At 42.1% G+C, this 22,908-nt stretch overlaps 1 protein-coding gene across 1 annotated transcript; it reads left to right on the forward strand.

The window, feature by feature from the left end:
• The first annotated feature begins 1,659 nt into the window (after positions 1 to 1,659).
• On the forward strand, positions 1,660 to 22,102 carry UPP2 (uridine phosphorylase 2). Its single transcript, XM_065413696.1, is given in 7 exon segments — positions 1,660 to 1,685; positions 3,519 to 3,636; positions 9,754 to 9,912; positions 15,673 to 15,787; positions 17,121 to 17,330; positions 21,068 to 21,214; positions 21,921 to 22,102. Coding segments are annotated over 7 exon segments (957 nt in total).
• The last annotated feature ends 806 nt before the right edge of the window (positions 22,103 to 22,908 follow it).

Genomic DNA, 22,908 nt, shown 5'->3' on the forward strand with positions numbered 1-22,908 from the left:
GGCTTTATCAAACACGTCCGCACTGCATGAGTATTCACACACCACTCCCACTGTCCTTCCCCAGCATGCACTGGCTCAGCGTAAAACCTAGGGTAGATTCTCTGTGAGCAAGCTCTTCTTTTGTTGTGCCAAAGCCCTGGTCAAGAATCCAAAGAGGAAATGCCCAGATAATACGAAATAGGTTTCTATCTCTATGAATGATTTAGATGACCAAAACAAAACAAAAACAAAAATGGGGGAAGAGTTTTGGAGGCGTATAAAAAGAGTTGTGCCATGGGAGCTGTTTGAAATGTTCAGAGTCCAGTCTGAAATCTCTGTTTTGCTTCAGGCTTCTGTTATAAATTTGAAATCCAGAGCAGATTTATCAAAAGGTTTACTCTCTGTCCACGAACCATTTGAGAAAACATGGAGTGATTTATTATTGTGCTGAATGGAATAATGGTTTCATAATACAACTCAAAACCAATTTTGAGAAATTGGGGTGTTTTGCACATGGAAGCAAAGCTCAGGAGATGAGAGCCATCATCAGTTAAAATCAGATCTAATGCTTTGCATTAGACAATGGCAGGGACCAGATTTTTCGTTTCACGGGGAGTGCTGGGAATTGAATTTCTTTTTCCACTTCCAAAACCGAACAAAAGAAAAAAATTCAAAATTTTCCATGAAACAAAATTCTGAAAACAGTTTCATTTTGGGGTGATCAAAACCTTTTGTTCTGTTTTCAACTTTTATTTTGTGTTATATTATAGAAAATTAAGCAATTGAAACAAAAAGTAATTTTGAAACAGAAAATCACAATGTCCCATTTCAGAAGAATTGAAACATTCCATTTCAACCTTATCAAAGTGCTGTTCTTCAATTTTTTCTTTCCAAACAAACTTTCTTCAAATAGATGCATTTCTTATAAATGTTTTGCCACACAAACATTTCTGACCAGCTCTAGTTTGCACAAATTCTTGTGATCCAAAAACATCTAGGTTCTCCTGGCTCTGGCTGTCACATGTACCTTACATGCATTTTCAACAGAACCCTATGGAATTATGAAAATAGGCAGACAATTTGTATTCTCCACCCCTTTTGTTTTCAGAAGGTACATGTGCCACTTGAGCCTCATGCTGGGATGACTGCCAAGTGTGAGAACCAGGGCCTCTGATCAAAGAGTAAGTATATCAACAGCAGGAGGTTAGCTAGCCCTGGCCCTTCGGTTACCTCAGCATAATGATGGGAGGTAACTTAAAGTTAGAAATGACACTCCTTCAAAAATAGCCAATCTGAGGCCTTACCATAAGAATGGGAGGTGAGTTAAAGTGAGAAGTGACAGTCCTTCAGAAATAGCCAATCTGAATCCTGGAATACTGATCTGATGATGATCTACTGAAACAAATAGCAATGCATCTCCAGGAAGAGGAATATTTTGCATCTGACTGGTTGACTAGAAAACATAAAAGAAAAAGTTCCATTGTTGTTCTTAGAATAACACTAAGTGAAAAGAGGGTATTTAACTCACTGCCAAGCTTCTTCAAATATTCATATTAGATCCTATAAATTAGCAGCTGTAGCAACAGAAGAGTGTTGTCCTTACCTGGTGTCAACCAAGGAGTGTTTTTCTGAAAGGGGGAAGTCATAACATCCCTTTTAGCGGACTCCAGTAAGCCCATTATGACTGAAAGGTAAGGTTATGCTGGGTAAGTAATTGAGTGAGTTTTGAATTTGTTTTGATAAGATAGCTGTTTTCTAGGCTTTGTTTTAGCTTTTATTTTGAACACTGAACTACACTGCTATTTAATCCTCTTGCATTTATTATACAATTGGAAAAGGAATGCAAACTGAAACCCCATTGTCTTATGAATCTCACTTTACTTTAAATGCAGATTATTGCCCAGTGATTTATCAAGATGTTGGGACAATATGAAAATCACAACTTTTGTTAAAATTTCAGCAAACTCCTGTATGTAAGATAATATAGAGTCAGTGTTTAAGTACATTATTTATCCATCAATTCTGGGAGAACTGTATTAAAGAAAGAGTTACGGTTCTTTCCATTGCTAAGGTTAGAGGAAAATATTGACTTTTTTGCTGAACTTTGTGTAGATAACAGTTACAAAGTAGTTAAGGTTTCTAACGATTGTGTAATAGCTGCAAAAATGGTTAATATTACATTAAACATTTCCAGAGACATGCCTTTGGCAAGACATAGAACAGTAAGACTTTCCCTAGACATTAACAGCCAGTGACTGCAGTGGTAATACTGGAAGTGTGGGAATGCTGGGTCCACCTACTGAAATGGTTTCTAACAGGAGTCTGAGCTGGCCAGCTGCTTAGAACCCATGAAGGGACCTAGCATCAAAGCCTTGGCAGCAAACTATAGGCAGATGCTGGCACTGCAGCCAATTCAGAATTAAATAAAAGGGCTAGTGGAGTTAGTGGGGAAGAAGTTGGCTATGAATCCCAAATCCAGCTGGCTGTCTGGAAGGACCAACCCAGGAAACAATTTATTTGGAACAGATGCAGTATGCAAGCACTTTAATGCTGAATGCAATGGGGCAGCCTTGCCTCCCATCCTCCCTTTGTTTTCCTACCTAAATTGAGCCATTAGATCTTTCCTCGTTGCTCCTGTATTTCCTGATGTTTGCATTGGTTCTTCCTGAGGAGCTTTTCTCAGTTCTGACAGAATGGATTTTTCCAGATCTTCCTCTCCTCTTGTTTCTCCCCTCCCTCCCTCTTTTGTGTCCTCAGGTTTTCTTTCTTGTTCTTTCTCCTCTGTAGTCTGTCTGTCTGACACTCACACCTCTCCACTCACTGTATGGTCTGTCCCCTTTTCCTTTAATTCCACCACCAGTGATATCCTACTCTCCCTATTCCTTATTTACTTCTTCACTCCAATCCCCCCCAAAACCTCCCCACACTCTCTCCTCCTACCCCATCTGTCCCTTCCCCTGCACTTATGCTTCCCCTGCAGATCCTATTCTCTTCCTTCTCCTCTCGCTTTGCATTATTTTGGGAAGGAGCCTACACAGCTCACTCCATTCCTACAGGGGTAATGGTTTGCTCGTGAGACACAATAATCTCTCTGATGGACTCCTCTGCAGTCACCCCACTCTACACCTCACAGGTGGTGGTACCAGACCCCATGCTCCATGTTTTATATCAGTGGCAGAAATCAGAGGCTCTCTAGTACAACCCCCCCTTCACACTTGCCAGTTTCAGTCACATGACCAATAGCAGAGATGCAATTACATAAAAAATGTTGAGGAAAGTAGTGAGTGTGAAGGTGCTCGAGTCCTGCAGCTGCATCAAGGGGGCATCTACAGAATAGTAAAAACTGACTGGGAAGAGGACAAGCTGTCGCCATCCCTAGTGGTTGGGTCTATGACATGTAGCCCTGATGTCATGAGCATAACATTCTAACAATGAATCTAAGTTACCAACCGAACATTCAGATACTGTCTCTTGTGTCATGAATTCCCTTCTTTGTTTGATCTGACTTGTCCATAAAACTTCTCAAAACTTTTTTTCAGAAATGGGCTTGTTCATGTTAAAAACCCTCATTTGGATTCAATGGACGAAGATGTTCTTTATCACTTAAATTTAGGAACTAAAACACACAACCTACCAGTGATGTTTGGTGATGTAAAGGTAAACAAAAATGCAAAGGTTACAATAGCTCTAAATACAAATAATTTCCTTCATACTCGCCTTTCTTCAAACATCTCTTACTGTTACCTTTATCTAGTGTCTTCTTAGGTCTCACTAGGAAGATGAGTTAAACTTCCCATAGGCCAATGCCATTCTGTGAAGCAACTTACTAAAACTGTGCTGCAGATACAGCAGTGGAAATTACCCTTCTTTTCTCAATAAAATATGTAGACTCAAAAACTAAACCTATCACAGACATAATGAGGTAAAATCCTCCGTGGTGGAGTTCTACTGACTTCAGAACTGAGAGAGTACATTGACTTCAAAGGATGAATTTGGCCCATCGTATCGGTGATAGCTGTCATTTCCAAGTCTACGTATTTTATTATTGGGGAAAGAAGGATGTGCTCCATTTCTGCACCAGCAGCACGGATTCTAAATTACTTCAGAGAATGGCTTTCACCTCAATTTCTCAAGGAATTTCTACTCATCCTCGTAGCCAAAGGTAAGATGTTATACAGAAATGTATATATGCAAAGATTCTTTTTGCCCCAAATCTACAAAGTTCTGTAGTTCATCATATGGTCAGAAACCCAAACAAAAAGTTTTCTTTAATAAAACCCACCTAGGTAAAACCTAGTTTCCAATCTGCCATGACATCAGTGGAGTTACACAGGGGAGGAATATTTGTCTTGAAGTATTTGGCCATCATCTACTTGAGGCAAGTGACATAAGACTTCATGTTTCCAATTGAGATCTGAGGTCAAAATGCATCTTATGATTACAAATCTTTTCGATTTATTGACTAAGGGCTTGTCTACATGATGGGGAAGGGGGGTTAATGCGCAACTTTTTGCTGAGCATCAGGTAACACACCATACCCATGCCGCATAATAGGATGCACACGGGATGATGTATCCTCTGTTGATGCACATCAGTGTGTACATACGGCGACAGTTTGCTGTAAACTGAGGGTGTGGCATTCCCATGCTTCGTTGCCGAGCGGTGTTTATTCTGGGACTTTTCTTGCTGTCTTGTGGGATGCAGAGCGGAAGCCAAGCTACTTCAACATTTTTTTAAAATCCCATGATTCATCTGTCTTTGCCCCGTACTTCCTTTATGGGTAGGCTTGTGCCACTTTTGAACTGCTGCTAGTCAACCTGGACCCAACAATGCCCTGCACCGCTATGCTGGCAACCTCAAATGTGCAGAGGCTGCTTGGGCAGTGTTTCAGGATTCAAAGCTGGATGAATTCGACTTGGGACTTTGCCTACCACACCACTGAGCAGATGATGTGGCAGCAGCAGCAGCTCCTCCAGCAACAGGAGCGTCCTCGGCGATGGTGGAACTGGGACGCAGATGAGGATGAAGAAGAAGACACTGACCAACTGGCAGTGGAGGATTTGTTCCTTAAGCAACTTCACAGTGTGCAACATGGTTTCTGGGCTCAGGAAACCAGCAGAGATTGGTGGGAACGGCTTGATCTGCAAACCTAGGACAGCCAGCAGTGATGAGAGAATTTCAGGATGGGGAACGCAACCTTTCGTGAGATACATGCTGAACTAATTCCAGCACTACAGTGGTAGCATGCCAATATGCAGTGCCCCATACCTGTGAACAGGCAGATTGCGGGTCCCCATTGCTCTCTGGAAGCTGGCCACCCCTGAATGCTCCTGCTCTGTTGTGAACCAATTCAGCATGGGGAGATCAGATGTTGGGGCCATTGTGTGTGATGCATGGAAAAGGTACTATTGTACCAGGTTATAAAGCTTGGTAACGCTCAGGAGGCTATTGATGGTTTTACATGCAAGGGATTCCCAAACTATATTGGGCAACTTATGGGACTCATGTGCCTGTTATTTGCCCCCAATCAGGGCTCAGAGGTATTTCTCCATGGTGCTCCCAAGGGCTTGTCAACCATTTTGGCAGGGTTACAGACATAAATGCAGGATGGTTTAGAAGGGTCCAAAATTCTAGGATCTTTTGCCCCTGGGAACACTACGGACATTAATGGTGTGGATATTGCTCCTGGGAGACCTGCTTACCCTCTGCTCCCCTGGTTAATGAAGCCATTCCTAGGCCACTTGGACAGAACTGTTTACCCACTACCTTAGTAGCCTCTGAATGACAGCGAAGGGTGCATTTGGTTGTTTGAAAGGGAGATGGCGCTGTTTGCAGAATAGGTTGGAAGCAGCAGAAAGAAAACATTGCCTGCTGCCCTAAGAGCAATATGACAGGTTTCAGAGTAGCAGCCGTGTTAGTCTGTATCCGCAAAAAGAACAGGAGTACTTGTGGCACCTTAGAGACTAACAAATTTATTAGAGCATAAGCTTTCGTGGGCTACAGCCGAAGAAGTGGGCTGTAGCCCACGAAAGCTTATGCTCTAATAAATTTGTTAGTCTCTAAGGTGCCACAAGTACTCCTGTTCTTTTTAAGAGCAATATGCGCTGCAACAGGGCATTTTGGCTTTATATTGCCTCCAGGAGTTGCCTCTACATCTCCCTGTCTCTTTCCATACTGTCTTTGACTAATGCAGTGCTTTCCCTGGCAATTGCCACACTGTCCTTTGCTACTGTAACCATCTCCCAGAAAGCTCCTTGTCAGTTTCATTCTCAGTTCTCAGATACTGCCTCCCCCCTCTGCATTTTTCGAGGGTTTTGGAGGACTTTGTATTGATGTCCATGAACATTTCCACAGGACTTTTCCCTTGTCTCCCTCTCAGATTTATTCTGCTGTTGATAAAGGCCCTGTCCTTGAGGGTCTGACCAGAGCAGGTGCACAGCAGTTGGGGGTATTAAAGAAATGACAAGCAGTTATTGTTCACATTCTAGGAAGGCTGTGATAGCGATTTTTTTTAACATGTGTTTCTGCCTTTACCTCTCTGCATTTCTTCCCAGTCTTGGGGGGACCTGGAAGATGGTACGTGGTGTTTGTGTTGGGATTTTTGTCTATGTGGCTTTGCCATTGTTCCTTGGAGGGTGGGGTTGGGTGGGGCGGGTTTGGGAATTAAGTCCCCTGCCTCATTTTACTGTGCATTTTAGGTGCCTATATGGTATCAAAGGAGTTAGCAGGGTGAATCTGGGGGTGAGCTGTATAGTAATCCCTTCTCCATCTCTTTTAGGCTGTCCTGACTCTGAATGAGGTTATACTGAGGTGGGTGACTAGGAGCCAGAGAATGCCCCCACTTATTCAAAAAGGCAAAAGGCAGACCAGTGAGATACGCTGTGAAGTTAATCATCAAGATGGTCCCTCCAGAAGTGCTGCAGGAGTGGAAGGGAGTCACTAGCTATACCAGGGAGGATGGCCGTGCAGCTATTCCTCATAATCTCAGAACAAAAATTGAGCTGTTTCTCTTAGATTGTGCTTAGATATCTCCCCTGCAGGCATATAGAAAGCAAAAAGAAAAAATAGACAGGGTTCTGCAATGATTGCCTGAAGCATTCACTGTTACCAGCCGAGGGAAGGGGAAAAGGAGATCGGAGGCCACGCGCATGTGTCTTCCATGGCATAGGCCTGAAATTGGTCAGTAGTTGGGGCTTTAGCATGAGACAGAGGCCTGGCCAGGGTAGGTACCATTTTGGAAAGGTTTACAGGGCTAGGAGGGCAATGGACAATGTTTGTCTAGGGAGGCTGGCAGGCAGGGACCATGGGGTTATCAATGGCCGTGGCCATGGGGCGCCCAGAACAGAAGCCAGTACAACAGTACAGCAGCAGCATCAATTAAAAGTTAAATAGTAAATCGTTAAAAAATAATTTAAAAAAACGTACATGCTGAGTTTCCCTCCATCGGATCAGCCTCAGTCCTGATCTGGATGGCTGCCTGGGGATTGAGGTTGGTTGCTACAGTGCAGGAATTGGGCTCATGTTCTACATAGCCAGCATCAGGGTCCTGGGTCCTGAACCGATCCTGGCTTTATGGGGAGATCCCTTTACTGGCCTCTTTATGTTCATACCCCAATGTATCTTGCATGTCATCCTCTGGGAGTGGGGGATGGAGGGGAAGAGAGAAGGTGGCCAGCAGGCTCCACAAGCTGCCTGGGTTGGGTGGTCATGCAGCTATGCAAAATCCTTTCAGTTCCTCATAAAAATTGACAGGTTACATGTCCCCAGAAGGATTTTTCCTGTTGTCCCTCCATGTAATGTAGGTGCTCATGAGCTGTTTGCTCTTTATCTGGCACTGTTCAGTATGTTGGTCATGGCCCCTCAGAGAAATCTGCCGAGCAATGTCCACAAAAAGGTCTTTATTCTCATGGCTGGCCACAAGAGCTTCCTGCATTGATGTTTCTCTCCAGATAATGGTTAGATTCGGGGTCTCGATGCAGCCAGGTGGCTGCCTGAGGCATGTAATGGGGCTTCTGGAGTATTATCACAGGTATTGTGATAAACTGGAATCTAGGAGCGAATGGACAAAATCTGGCACTGTGCCAGCTTATAAGTGGGGGAGGGGACACCTGGTCAATTTGACCGAGGGCACACAGGTAAACAGACAGGTCAGTAACGGTCACTCACAAAGCGGAGTGAGACAGCTGTTGAAGGACTGCCAAAGTAATTTGCAGCATTATTGCTTACACACGAACACTAGACTGGACTAACTCCTTCACAGAAAAGTTAGTTCATTTTGAAAGAGGACTGCAGAGTTCACAGTACATGAGGAGTCAGTGCACTACATGATGCAGTTGTGTGTACACAAACGTTTTCAAAGTGGATTAACTTCAAAAGCTGTGGATCCCCCCATGTAGACAAGCCCTACAATCTCCTAAAACATATTTTTGGGGGACAAATGTGGTACACCTGAAAGTGAGGACCTGGCATTAACACTGGCAGTTAAGCTCTCCCCACAGCTCTGCCAAACACCTCATTTCAACCTGCAACTGTCCCAGACCTCTCTTTTTCCTGAGCACTGTGTGGGAAATTGTGCAATAGTTTTACAATGTAAACAAGTATCCACTAGAGACTGTGTTCGTGGTCTGAAACCTCATGTTACTTCTGACCTCAGCAGCCAGATTTGAAATCAGGTTGGCAGAGGGGAACATTTAGTTGCATTTTAAATGTAGAATTAGATTTTTGAAAATAATGTCATTTGTGAAATGTTGTCTCCCCCCCATTGTTTTTATGTCTCCAGCAATGCTCAATAATTCTCGTTGACACTGTTGATAGAACAAATTAGACCATTAGCTACTCTAACATCTGTTTCTGCTTTGCTGTCTGTAGCAATAGTAACAACTTAAATTCAGTGCATATATTACACTGATGTTATTTTGCATTTACTTGGCCAGGAATTAATATCCAAGTATTTGCAGCTGTACAGTAGTGAAATCCTATAGTAACACCATATGTAATTTTTAATGTTATTTACTATTTTTTTAGATCCTTGAACTAATCTGATCCTCTATAGTCCTCACTAAAAGAAAGAGAGAGCCTAGTTTGTTCATTCCCATGAGTGATAGTCAGAAACCTAACAAATAACAATAATATTTTCCATTTATGTACTCTCACTGCACCTTCCATCTGAGGATTTCAATGCACTTTTACAAACATAAGCTTCACAGTAGTTCTGTGATGGAAGTAAGAATTCTTATTCCCATTTTAGAGGGATAATCTGAGGCACAAAAAGATTAAGTAACTTGCCTAGGAAGTCGGGAAGGAAGCCTGTGGCAATACCAGGACATGTAGACAATATATTTTAGGAATAGAATCTGAGTTCCATCCTCTAACCACAAAGCCATCCAAATAAACACTTGATACTTAGTATCAGCACAAGTCCAGATCCATTAACAAGGTTACAACATGAACAATGGTTATCTAGCTAGGATATGGGTCTAATAAATCAGACTGTTTGTCCTCCTAAAACACGGTGTTGGCATATTTTTAAAAAATATATACAGTAGATTTGTGATGGGGCTGGAATTATAAAATGTCACATGTTTCTAAAAAGAATTTCCATATAAGAATTGCAAAACTAGATAATTGTGTCTTGCGGTTGCTTTACTTTCACATCTGCTCCCTTTGGATATATGATTCCACTAGAGCAATTGAGTGTAACATTAGAAGTGCAGACTGAGTCTTGATCCCTGCTTTAGCTAGAATGGTACAGATAATCTTACATTTTATTTCTAGTTTGTCTGCGTTGGTGGCAGCCCTAACAGAATGAAAGCTTTTGCTCAGTTCATGCACAAAGAACTTGGACTTGAAGGAGATGGGAAAGACTTGAAAGATATTTGTGCTGGGACAGATCGGTATTCTATGTACAAGGCTGGACCAGTGCTCTCCATCAGTGTAAGTACTTTATAGCATACCTAAAATACTTCCATTTTCAGGCCAACAATAGCTGAAGAATTTAGCACATTGTTTGTATTTCTTTTTTAAATGTTCCATGTGGACTTAGAGCTTCTGAAAGCTGCTGGATTGAGAGCCCTGGACACTGAATAGGGAACATACTATGGGGAGCAGCATTACAAGAACAGCCTCAGCATGTTGACCTAGAGCAGGGGTCGGCAACCTTTCAGAAGTGGTGTGCCGAGTCTTCATTTATTCACTCTAATTTAAAGTCTTGCATGCCAGTAATACATTTTAACCTTTTTAGAAGTTCTCTTTCTGTAAGTCTATAATATATAACTAAACTATTGTTGTATGTAAAGTAAATAAGGTTTCAAAATGTTTAAGAAGCTTCATTTAAAATTAAATTAAAATGCAGAGCCCCCCGGACCGGTGGCCAGGACCCAGGCAGTGAGAGTGCCACTGAAAATCAGCTCACGTGCCGCCTTCGGCACGCGTGCCATAGGTTGCCTATCCCTGACCTAGAGGAACTGCCTCTTGGAGTGAGAGGCTAGTTAAGTCTTCATGCCCTTCAGTTCTTGGCCTCTGTGTTGAGACTGCCAAGAAAGATGTCAGTTATGGTGGTAATCCACTGATTATTGGATGATCTATCACATTAATTTCATGTTGCTGTCAAGAAGCCATCATATCATAATAACTTCCATGCACCACTGACCTGAGCTGGATTCAAATCTGTGACCTAGAGATAAAAGGCTCCTATCTCCCAAGCCATAAAGACCCCACTTTTAACTGATGGAAAAAGTTTTGGATTCTTCCAAAAAAGCCTAACAGCTAACACTGTTACATTGTTCTCTATTTGCTATTTCCTAGAGGTAGTGCATATAGAAATAACAGCATAGTTCAACAAGCCAGCAGGTTGGCCAATGGTTTAAACATAGTGATTACCACAGCAGGTAATTTTCTTCCATCACATCTCTTAGGCCTGATCTATGCTTAAAACTTAGGTTGGCATAGTCTTAGGTTGAAAAATCCACCAACGTCCCCCCTCCCCTCCCCCCCCTTCCCCCCGAGCACCGTGGTTATGCCGACCTAAACCCTGGTGTAGACACAGCTTCTATTGACTAAGCTATCTTCGCTTGGGGAGATGGAGTTCCTACAGCAATGGAAAAACCCCTTCTGTATGATAGTGTGTTTACGGGGTTATAGTGGCATAGCTACAGCCTTATTGTCTCAGAGGTTGACAAGCTGGAAATATCAACAATTCCATTCCCAGTCTCTGCATTTCTGTTGTGTCTGCCATCAGAGGATCCAAAAGTGCTAATTGATTAAACTTCTCAATATTCTAAGTGGTAGGAAAGGGTAATTATCCTCATTTTACGGTGAGACCAAGGCACAGAGATTAAGTGACTTGCACAAGGTTACATCTCCTGCTCTCTAGAGATGCCCTGATTCCCATGCCTGTGCTTCTCATTCATAATGGACTAAGCCAGTAGCAAATTTTCCCTTTACGCTCAAAAGATTTTCACCAGTAAAATCTTTCAGTCACTCATAAAGCTATATTTAAAACTTCAATAAGCCTAGTGAAAATCTGCTGTTGCTTGATCTTTTGGTTTCTATAAATTATTTCCCCTTACTTTCAATACTTGGACTAGAGCAGGGGTTCTCAAACTTCATTGCACCGCAACCCACTTCTGACAACAAAAATTACTGCATGACCCCAGGAGGGGGGACCAAAGCCCCTGCCCAAGCCCCCCCCTGCCCTGGGTGGGAGGGCCAAAGTCTGAGCCCCGCCGCCTCATGGTGGGGGTGGAGGGACCAAAACCCGGGGCTTCAGCTTACAGGCAGGGGGCCTGTAACCTAAGCCCCCGCCACCCAGGGCTGAAGCCCTCAGTCTTCAGCTTTGGCCCCAGATGCTGGGGCTTGGGCTTTGGCCCCAGACCCCAGCAAGTCTAACACCAGCCCTGACGACCCCATTAAAATGGGGTCCTGACCCACTTTGGGGATGCGACCAAACAGCTTGAGAACCGCTGGACTAGAGCACATGCTCACGCCTGCTCATGAATTTCCCTTTTCCACACTTCTACTACATGTGTAGACAAAAGCTTAATAGGCACGGAGCCTGCTCCTGCTCCCAAGGATGCCAATGGGAGTTTTGCCATGGATTTCAATAGGAGCCGGATCAGGACTGAGAATGATGATTTATAAAAAAAGATTCTTATGTTTGAGTCATGTCATATTTCTTGGCATCCTGTATATTCAGTTTGCAAGGTCCCTGTCTTACAACAGAAAGAGGGCACATTTTGCTCAGTTTAGCAATCTGAAAGTTCAAGAGGTAAGATCACTTCACACCATGCCCAAACTATGAAATATAGTTGAAAATATTACAACCATTCCCTAAAAGCCTTATGGTAGCAATCTTATTTTGTTATTATTCTTTAAATGTCAACAATACTTTTGGCATGGTATAAAATCTTAATCCTGCAATCACCTACATATGTCATTTTACTCATCTGAGTAGTCCTAACTTTACTCATATGAGAAGTCAAGGAGACCACTCACCTGAGTGAAGTTACACACTTGTGTTTGCAGGACTGGAGCCTAAAAAGCAGACACAGAAAAGACTCATAGACTTTAAGGTCAGAAGGGACCATTATGATCATCTAGTCTGACCTCCCGCATGATGCAGGCCACAAAAGCTGACCCACCCACTCCTGGAATAATTCTGTCCCTTGACTCAGCTGTTGAAGTCCCCAAATCATGATTTAAAGACTTCAAGTCACAGAGAATCCTCCAGCAAGTGACCCCTGCCCCATGGCTCTTGGAAAAACAAAAGAGGAAATAATGACATTTTTATTATTGCTCAATCAGTCTAAAATTCAGTGACAACTGTGACACTGTCAGGATACAATCCTAATATAAGGCTTTGTCTACACACAAACTTGTACTATTTTAGCTAAATTAGTTTTAAAACACACTGTTCGTTAAACCAATGGAAGTCTGTGTGGACAAGGCCTAAGACACGATGTAGCACATGACTAAGCCAAACAATAGGAAGTAAAGAGAAGAGAAGACAAAAGAACAGTAATAACTTCACAGTTTCAGAGGCTACCTGTGTGCACAACTTGTCAATTCTAAATTATTTGTTTTTGTTTTATATCTCCTGACCTAGACATCATTAGTTGACTGATATCTTTCAGGCATCAAGAAACCAGCCAATTAATGATGGCTAGGTCAGGAGCAACTTTCCACTGTACGTTGAACACTGTATGATTCTGATGGTAAGTAGGATAAAATTTCTGGCCAATGCCCCATTAGATGATTTGTTATGAGTTGTTGCTGATGTCATGTTTTAGCAAGATGCAAACAGGCTCAGAAATACTAGGGGTATTTATGTTCCATTCTATATGCATCCGAAGAAGTGGGCTGTAGCCCACGAAAGCTTATGCTCTAATAAATTTGTTAGTCTCTAAGGTGCCACAAGTACTCCTGTTCTTTTTAGGGGTATTTATGAGATTTCTGCCTTGGCTATTCTTATAAAAATATTTTTTTTAACGCACTGTCAAGGAACTCAGGCAGCTGTACAAGAATAATAAGAACACAAAAATATGTTAACACATAAAATGCAATAAAACTTAATAAAACCATCTTCCTATAACAGAGAGAGAGATGGGACACACTGCAAATGGAAAAAAGAAATGATAGAACCAACGATGTTCCCATTGGGCCAAAATAAATCCTACCCATTTGAAAACACCTGCCTCTGGGTTTTTGAAAGCAGAACTGATTTACTGACAAGACAGATTTAGGGAAAGGACATTCTCACTGTACTGACTTTAGGCAAAGGGGATGAAAGTAGTAGGAAACTGCAAAAAAGACCCATGGCAGCACATCTCAGAGCCCAGGTCAATTGACTGGACTAAAAATAGCAATGTAGACATTCAGGCTCAGGCTGAAGCCCAGGCTCTGAAATCCAGAGAGCGGGGAGGTTTTTGGAGCTGCTATTTTTATCCCCCCAACTCAGAGAACCCAGGCTCTGAGACTTGCCGCTGCACGGTTTGGGGTTGGGGGGGGGGGCGGGAGGGGGTTGTTTGTTTGGCTTTTTTTTAGTGTAGACGTACCCAGAGAGGCAAGGTGAGCCAAAGCAGCAGACTCTTTCCCACAATACAGACACCTCTCCTGTGTGCCCCGTGACCTACGTCCTTGGCTGCAGTGGAAGAATGCACAGTGCAGCTCAGGATAGCTATTCCAGGAGAGCTGTAGGGTGATCTTGTTCCCATGGTGTAACTTAGAGCAGCCTAAATCATGCTCTAAATTATAATGGTTGCCAATGGCTCCAGGAACTGTGTGATGGGGAGTACAAACACCACACTGGACCCAAAGGGTTTAAAAGGCAATACTGGACCCAGTTAGCCCCGCCCCTCCAGACCTGCTGAGCATGCACTGACTGAAGGACTGGGTTAAAAAGAGCTCAGAAACTCAGGCAAAGGGTGGTAGACAAGCTGCAGGAGAAATGAACTCTTTCCCAGGAAGTCAGGCAGAAGAATGAGCCAGAAAAGAGACCACAGAGCAGGTAAGGCCCTCAGGCAGAGCCTTCTCCAACCACCACCCCGTTTGAGAACCTGCAGGGCCTTGCTCCTTTGGACTCTTGTGTTGTAAAGTGATTGACTGTTTGGGTGTGGCATAGGGCCTGCAACACTGCGCCTACACCCAAGGTGATCTTGCCATTGCCAGCTATGTTGGCTGCAGGGATACTTTGTATTGCCAGTGCAGTATAAAGCAGCTACAGGATATATAAGAAACTGGACCTGTGATGTGTTTGGGGCTCCATGGGGTGAGAGCAATTCCAGGTGAGTCGTAGCCTCTCCATTATTACAATAATCATTCTTATTATTTGCATTATAATAGCACCTAGGGACCCCTACTGATATTGGGGCCCTGTTGTGCCTGGCACTTCACAAACATATTATTATATTTACTACTGATTTTTTGTCTTGCTATAGCACCTAGGAGCTCTAGTCATGGACCAGGACCCCACTGTGCTAGATACAAACACAGCACAGGAAGACGGTCCCTGCCGCAACCAGCTTACAATCTCAGAATAAGACAAGAGACAACAGATGGACACAGACAGGGGAGTGAAAGGAAACAACGAGACAATGTTGGTCACCATACTAGGCAGTGGTCTCAGCACACCAGCAGCCTAACCATTGTCATGTTTTTGTAGGAGAGTTTTGAGGAGGGGTCTGAAGGTGGATAATGAGGTAGCTTTGCAGATGTGTACAGGGAGCTCCTCCCAAGCATGACAGAACAAGAGACAGTCCCTGCTCCAAAGAGCTTTCTATATGTCATCATTCCCTAATATACCTGGAGAAAAACACCTGTGGGAACTAATGCTTAACCTGACACCATTCATTCCTCTGGGCTCCATCTCTGTGCTGCCAACTCCGTAAGAGGTATGTGGATAGGGAGCACAGTAGGTGCACACAGAGAACCATCATCAGTACAACTTCACCTGGTGCCACGCTGTCAGGTGGGATCAGAGAGAGTAGTTCAGAGAAGCTGGCCCCTCACATGGATGCCCCAATCCATGAAGGTGTGATTCAGAGTCCGATGCTTCTCCCACAGAAATATCCCATTGACATCAATGGGAACAGGATAGCTCTGGCTATATAGTAATATTCTGAAGTAATTTTATAAATATGTATCAGCTTGAACAAAAATGATGATTAATGATGCTTTCATTTTCTTTTCTCTCAATAGCACGGGATGGGTGTTCCTTCCATTTCTATTATGCTTCATGAACTAATCAAATTACTACACCATGCAAAATGCCGTGATGTTACTATTATACGCATCGGTACTTCTGGGGGCTTAGGTAAGCTACCAGCTTTACTACTGCCAGATGGAAAGGACGTTTAATAAAATACAGCTAAGTAATAGATCAAGTTATTAGGAGCTTTTCATATTTTTTATTTTTTTCAGGTCTTCAAACATCAAACAAAACATGAGATTTTATTTCAAGTCAACAAATATCAAACTTCTAATGGCTGGTTTAGCAGAAACATACATTTTCATAATACATGATATCTTGAAATCTAATACATCTGAATAATACTCTTTCCAGACCCAAACCAGCTGACAGAAGTTTACTCTTATTTCCCAAAATACTCACCCATAAGCTGATACCATGCACGGAAAGTTTCAGACCTAATAGAACATCTTTCACTCAGTTAATAATAATAAGTATAATCAATTGGTTTTGTACGGCAAGCCCATAAGTCCTAATCAGGATTGGGGCCCCATTGTGCGGGGTGCTATACAAACATGAATGGAGAGACAGTTCCCAGAGAAGTTACAGTCTAAGAATGAATGGAAAAGATAGGCAAGGAATGGGGACTAAGAAATCTCTCTCTTATAATGGAAGTGTTCAGTCAATATTAATGACCACATTAACTTGAAGTTCAGAAAATATAAATTTAGATTAACTCTCTGAGGAATTGGAATAACTATGTAATGGAAATAAAGCAGGCCTGATCATTCAGTCTGGATGCAGGCAAAACTCCCATTTCCTCCAATGAGAGCTTTGACTGCATAAACCCTTCAGGATTAAACCCAAATTGAGGAGCACAATAAAGTATTTTAACCACTCCATGGACACTTTAGGACTTCACATTTGTCGCTCTGCTGCACCTGCATAGAAGGTCATTTGGAACATCATGGCAGTAGTGGGACAGAAAGCTAATCTTCTGCTCAAAACGCCCACAGCCCCTAATGAATTAGCTAACTGAGAATCTCCTTTACCTTTTAGGAGTACAGGATCTAAGATGCACAGTTTTTTGGGGGGGGAGGGCAGGGGAGGCTTAGAAATCAAAATAAATATGCCTATCTTTTCACCTTAAGCAAATATTCATTAAAACATAGACAAATCATACATACAAACCAATAGCTACACATGAACTTTCCTTGCCCCACCTACGTGTCAGAAGAAATAAATACCCTTTAGCCAACATATTCCCTTTGCAACCCTTCATATCCATACATGTGCACTTACTGAGTTTTACTTTGTATGTATTTGAATGGTTCTCTCATATATATAGTTTGCTGATAAATATTCATATTAATTAAGATATTACTGTAATAAATTAGGTTATAATCTAAATTATAAATATTACGTAGCACTAACCTATCCCCAATCCCCACTTCTGCAGGCATTGACCCTGGAACTGTTGTAATCACAGATATCGCAGTGGATTCATTTTTTAAGGCTCGGTTTGAGCAGGTGATACTGGATAATATAGTTGTACGAAGCACTGAACTTGATAAGGACCTTGTTGAGGAGCTACTGAACTGCAGCAAAGAGATTCATTACTTTCCAACACTTATTGGCCATACTATGTGCACCTATGATTTTTATGAAGGTGAGGGGTATCTCTAATTTTCTATTCATTTTCTTTTTCAAACGTAAGACCAGATCCTGAAACCCTTGCTCAGGCAAAATGACCAGTGCAGTCAGCAGGAGGGTTGCCTGAGTAAGTGCTGAGTAAAACGCAAGGAAGGACTATAGGATTTGATCCACCATATATTTTAGAGACTTGTTTACAGGTCAGAAATGGAACTACTTTCATAATATGTCATACCAATTAGCACAACCATTAACCATAGTGTAATTGGCCTCTATTTGCATCTGCCACTTAGTCAAATTTTGTAACAACATCACATCTGCAAAGAAAATATTATTATAACCATGGCAGTGATTCAAGCATTACAATTCATTCTGGACAGCACTCACTCCCTTAGGAAAGTATAGGATTCCCTGGATAGCACTTCCTGCTGTCCCTCAGCCCTACTGAGCCACCAAAACCAGCATATACTCAGTGAATCTTTGAAAGCAATAGGCACATAACATTAAGCAGCTAAAGTAAATAGCCCCTTGTCTATAATCTTAACATAATTTTAACAGATGGGTTACACTAAGTTACTTCCTATGACAGGATTATAGCTTCAGAATTACCTAACAGAAGAAAAATGTCAGTAAGTGTGTGGCATTTGTGTAAATAAACCTTAGATCCTCGGCAATATCTTGGAACGGTTTCCTTTACAAAATTAAATGCTGATTGCAAAGTGGATGAAACAGAATAAATGGAGAATTAATAATTGGAGGACTATTTATAAACCTTTGGATCTGCTTGCAAACGCAGCCATCTGTGTGTTTCTCAAGGCCATGTTTTACTTAAATAAAAAGCCATTTGAGAGGATTAACAGTAGGAACAACAAGGATATTAAAAGGTTTGTCCAGTGTAGTAAAGTTTTAGGTGTACATTTGCCTGAGCCGAGGACATAACATCTAAGTGAGAAACATAAGCACAAGTGAGAAGGGGTTCATTCTTTGAAGATCAAAATTAAATTCCAAAATACTAGTAAAAACAAATCAGTGATGTTAGCAAGACAGGTCACTTTCCAGGAGCTGTAGTTCTATCAGTCAATTGCCTGAATACAGCCACACTTGTAGAAATGTGCATGTGCCCTCAGTTTACAGCCAGAACCCGCTAGAGGAATTGTGTCCACTGTTGTACACATGCTTCTGCACAGATCCAGACTTTCCGACCCAAAGGCATATAAAGTGCTTCAACCCGGTCTATCCCAAATCAATTCTTTTCCTGTTTAGTCAAAAAATCATCTAAAGACTCAGAAGCAGGGAAGGTGGCTGGGCAATATGGATCCAGTAGCTAATAAGCAGCCTTTTTTTGTCCTTTGATAATTGCCCCATTTGGCGATTAGCTAATGATAACAAACCCACCCCTACCCCACTAAAGGAGTATTAACTGAGTTAATGATTACAAGACTACTCTTCCTCATTGGACATCAGACCTACAAGCTAACTCAAAGAGAATGCTGCTGGAAAGATGTGTGACTTGAGCTCCATGTAGTAACATTACACATCTCTGTTACAGAGACTTTTCTAAGCAATTGTGTAGAGGCTGTTTCAGATCTACTAGAAAGTGTTCTGAGACCTGGTCTGCAGTAGAAAATTTGCTCGTCATAACTACGTTGCTCAGGGATGTGAAAAATCTACAACCCTGAATGGTGGCGTTAGACCAACCTAAGTCCCCACGTAGAAAGTGCTAGGTCAATGGAAGAATTCTTCCTTCGACCTAGCTACTGCCTCCTGGGGAGATGGATTACCGACACTGACGGGAGAATCCATCTGATCGGTGTTGGGGGTGTCTACGCTAAAGCACTAGAGCTGCAGCGGCACAGCTGTACAGTTTTAAGTATGGATAAGCCTAAAACCTCAATTAAAGACATATGTAAAGTCACAGCAGGCTTGAACGCAATGAATGATTCACTTATTTTCTAAGCAAAATTTATCAGCCCTCTGGACTGGTCTCCATCTGCTACAAATAATCTATGGCATTTACAAAAAGGCTTTGTTCTTTCTCAACAGTAACTAAGAACATTTTTAAGATAACTATCTAGCCTCACCTGCTAAATTAGGAAGATTAGGGACCAACAGTGATAGACTGATAGATTGAGTCAAGTAAATTGAATCATCCCATAGGTCACCTATCCTTACAGCACACTGTTGAAGAAGGGCTCGGTTTTGCAGCATGGATCTCACCCGCTCTCTTTGCTAATGTTACAGCCACCAGGAATGCAGTCCTTATAGATCGCTTTGAAGGCCATTTCCTAACCTAAGTGCTGCATTATATGGGAGGACGCGACTGCCCTCGGCAGCCCCGGGGACAGAGCAGTGCAAGAGCATCTTTGCTCACTTGCCCTCAGGTCCTGCATCCAGTGAAGGGGGCAGCTTGGCCAGATCCAAGAATTGGGCCCTTAGAATATTTGAGAGTATGAGTGAGAGTTAATTGTTTTTCTAAATGGATCCTGAGTCTGAGGGCACGGCTACACTTGCAGATGTAGAGCACTAGGAGTTAAACCAGCCTTCGGAGACCGCAACAGGGAAAACGCTGCCGTGTTTACACTGTCAGCTGCAAGCGCACTGGCATGGCCACATTAGCAGCTCTTGCAACACCACAGAGAGCAGTGCATTGTGGTAGCTATCCCAGGGTGCAAGTAGCTGCAACGTGCTTTTCAAATGGGGGGGTGGAGTGTGACAGCAAGTGTGTTTTGGGGGGCTGTGAGCATGTCAGCATGCTGTCTTGTAAGTTCAGACAGCAGCAGACCACCGCTCCCCCTCCCCCCCACACACACACTCACAACAGCAGCATTCCACAGTAATGGCTTGCTTTGTCCCGGAGCAGATAAGCATGCCAGCTGTCAGAAACAGAGCTTTCAAAACAATGAGAAAAGTGGCCACTTGACTTCAGGGGATTATGGGATGTTTCTGGAGGCCAATCACAGCGCAGTAATGCAACACCTCGTTCACACTGACGCCCAGGCGTTTCAACTGGGGCACAGCAAGCTTTATGCTTCTTGTGGAGGTGGATTACCAGGAGTGCTCCAGCTGCAGAGTCCAGGCGCTCTATGTGACTTGGCAGTGTGGACACATTGGGAGTTAGGGTGCCTAGGGCTGTTTTAATGCGCTCTAACTTGCAAGTGTAGCCAAGCCCTAAGAGATTTGGAAAAGTGAGAACAGAGGTGTGAACCCCTGGTAGAAAACAAAGTTGTCAAGAAAAAATTCTCTTAAACCAGTTTGATTCCTATAATTAACCATCTCCCTTCAAAAAAAGGAGTTAAAATTAAGATTAAAAGGTCTTTTCCATCTCCATTTTCTCCACATAATGAAAGGGGCATGTGTACCTAAATTTGTTAATCGTTTTCTAAAGCAACTTGGTATGTTGTAGATTTCATCTGCCAGAGCCTCACAGAGCTATGCCAACTTACACAGCTGAGAATCTGCCACCATATCTCTATGCACCTGTGTTTTTTTGGTCTCGGTTTTGTTAAAACTTCTATAGTGAACTCAGCTGTATTTTGTCATAGCAGATTGGCTTTAAAAATACATAGCAAATGGAATAAGAAATAAATAATTTAATGAGCCCCATTAAAATAACAATTTAATGCGGTTTTAAGGAGAATTTAGACAAATTCTGCACTTTGAGAGAAACTGCCTGAGACTGCAGCCAGTTTTACTATGACTGTAAACCCCATAATGTATAGAAGGATGAGCAGTCACAGGTTTTTTTCTTTCCAGGTCAAGGACGATTAGATGGAGCATTGTGTTCTTTTTCCAATGAAAAGAAGTTGGAGTACTTAAAGAGAGCTTATGATGCTGGTGTAAGAAATATTGAAATGGAGTCAACTGTATTTGCTGCTATATGTGGACTTTGTGGTCTAAAAGGTAAGATTTCTTGTCACAGGCCATTTCCTTTTCACGTTTTTTCTCATACTCCTTCACACTTCCTAATTTTATCTACATATGGATTTGGTCAGCTCTGGGATTTATACAATGTGAAAACTAAAAATGTATTCCAAGCTTCTTTCATTAAAAAGTATATTAACACAAATCCAGTGGCTTCATAAAATGTTTACCTGAAACTCCTTGTTTGGAAGTGCAGGGCGTAGAAAAAACACTTAACTGTCTTGGCAAAACCAAAATTTCACTCAGCCCAGCTCTGAATAGTTTCCTGGCTATGCCCGTGTCTCTGGTTTTCTTTTACTGGCTGCAAAGATCACCTGTCTCTTGCTAACATATTGTGGGGCATATTTTCAGTGCATATGATGAATGAATTTTCAGGCAAGCTCTGCCAATTGAGCTCCTAAGGAGCTCTGGATAAAGCTTAAAGATTGCAGCTGCAGATCTGCAAAGGGGGGGGTAATTAAGATGACACTGCCTCTGCTTCTCCAGTACAGCTGCCCCTGTAAGTTCCAGGAAGTGCAGCTTACACCTTCCCAGGGAGGTATATTGAGCCCTTCATTTAACCCCTCCCCCGATAAACCTGCATTATCTATGTGTGCTAGGAATATAATCCTTTACTGTAGCAAATACCGTGCATATTTCGGTATATCATAAGTTACTTAAAAGGGCGGTTTTGTTTTTCTTATAGCTGCTGTTGTCTGTGTGGCACTCCTTAACCGACTCGAAGGTGACCAGATTAGGGCACCCCATGAAGTTCTAGTAGAATATCAGCAACGGCCTCAGCATCTGATCTCAATTTTTATCAAAAAGCGTCTTGGGTTATATAACCAAATGGAATTACTAGACAATGCATTTTTCCTGAATAACTAAGGGAAAATATACCCTCCCAATACACAAAATGAATGTCTTATGTATTTATCTCTGTATATTGATACGTATAGGCAGACATAAATATAATGTTGCTGTGTAGTGAATTCAAATATAAATAAAACTGTTTATAAGGAAACAGAATGATGGTTTCAATGCATAGTTAATGAAAACTCTAAAGCCAGTTATAATGTAGTTGTTTTGTCCTATAAGGGGATTTTACGGCATACACATTCACATAAAATTAACACCTACCTATAAAACACTTTCCACATCAGATCCCTCTACAGGCATAAAAAGGTGTGGAGTGTAATCACAAGTAGCCCTAGTGGGATTCAGTGAACCTGATTTATAATAGGGCCTGAGGGTGTTCAGCACCTCTGAACATCTGGCCCTGTAGTGTTCCAGGATCCAGACCTAGCTAGGACTTGGTTTTGTTTAATTTTACATATTTATATATCTGAGAAAAGGTCTGAAATGGAAAGTATGTAAGTATTACTATAACATAAAAGGGTAGGCCACAGAAATCCTTCTTATAGCAAAAATAAAATTATCATCATGGTGGAACTGCTCACTAAGTGGGTGTAAGTTTGGGCCCCAAGGTGATTGTTTAGAAAGCCAAAACTAGGCAAATCAGCATTTGTGGAATTATTGTTCTTCACTGAGTTTCAGCAAACACAGGTGATAGGCAGCTTATAAAGAGAGAATAAACATTATTGATACAAATTTAATTTTACTGTAAATTACTAACAAATCCTGTATCCTTCATATGTGTTTGCTAATCAGCACATAGAAATACAAATCATGAT

Source organism: Emys orbicularis, chromosome 11, assembly GCF_028017835.1.
Source record: "Emys orbicularis isolate rEmyOrb1 chromosome 11, rEmyOrb1.hap1, whole genome shotgun sequence".
Classification (NCBI taxonomy): Eukaryota; Metazoa; Chordata; order Testudines; family Emydidae; genus Emys; species Emys orbicularis.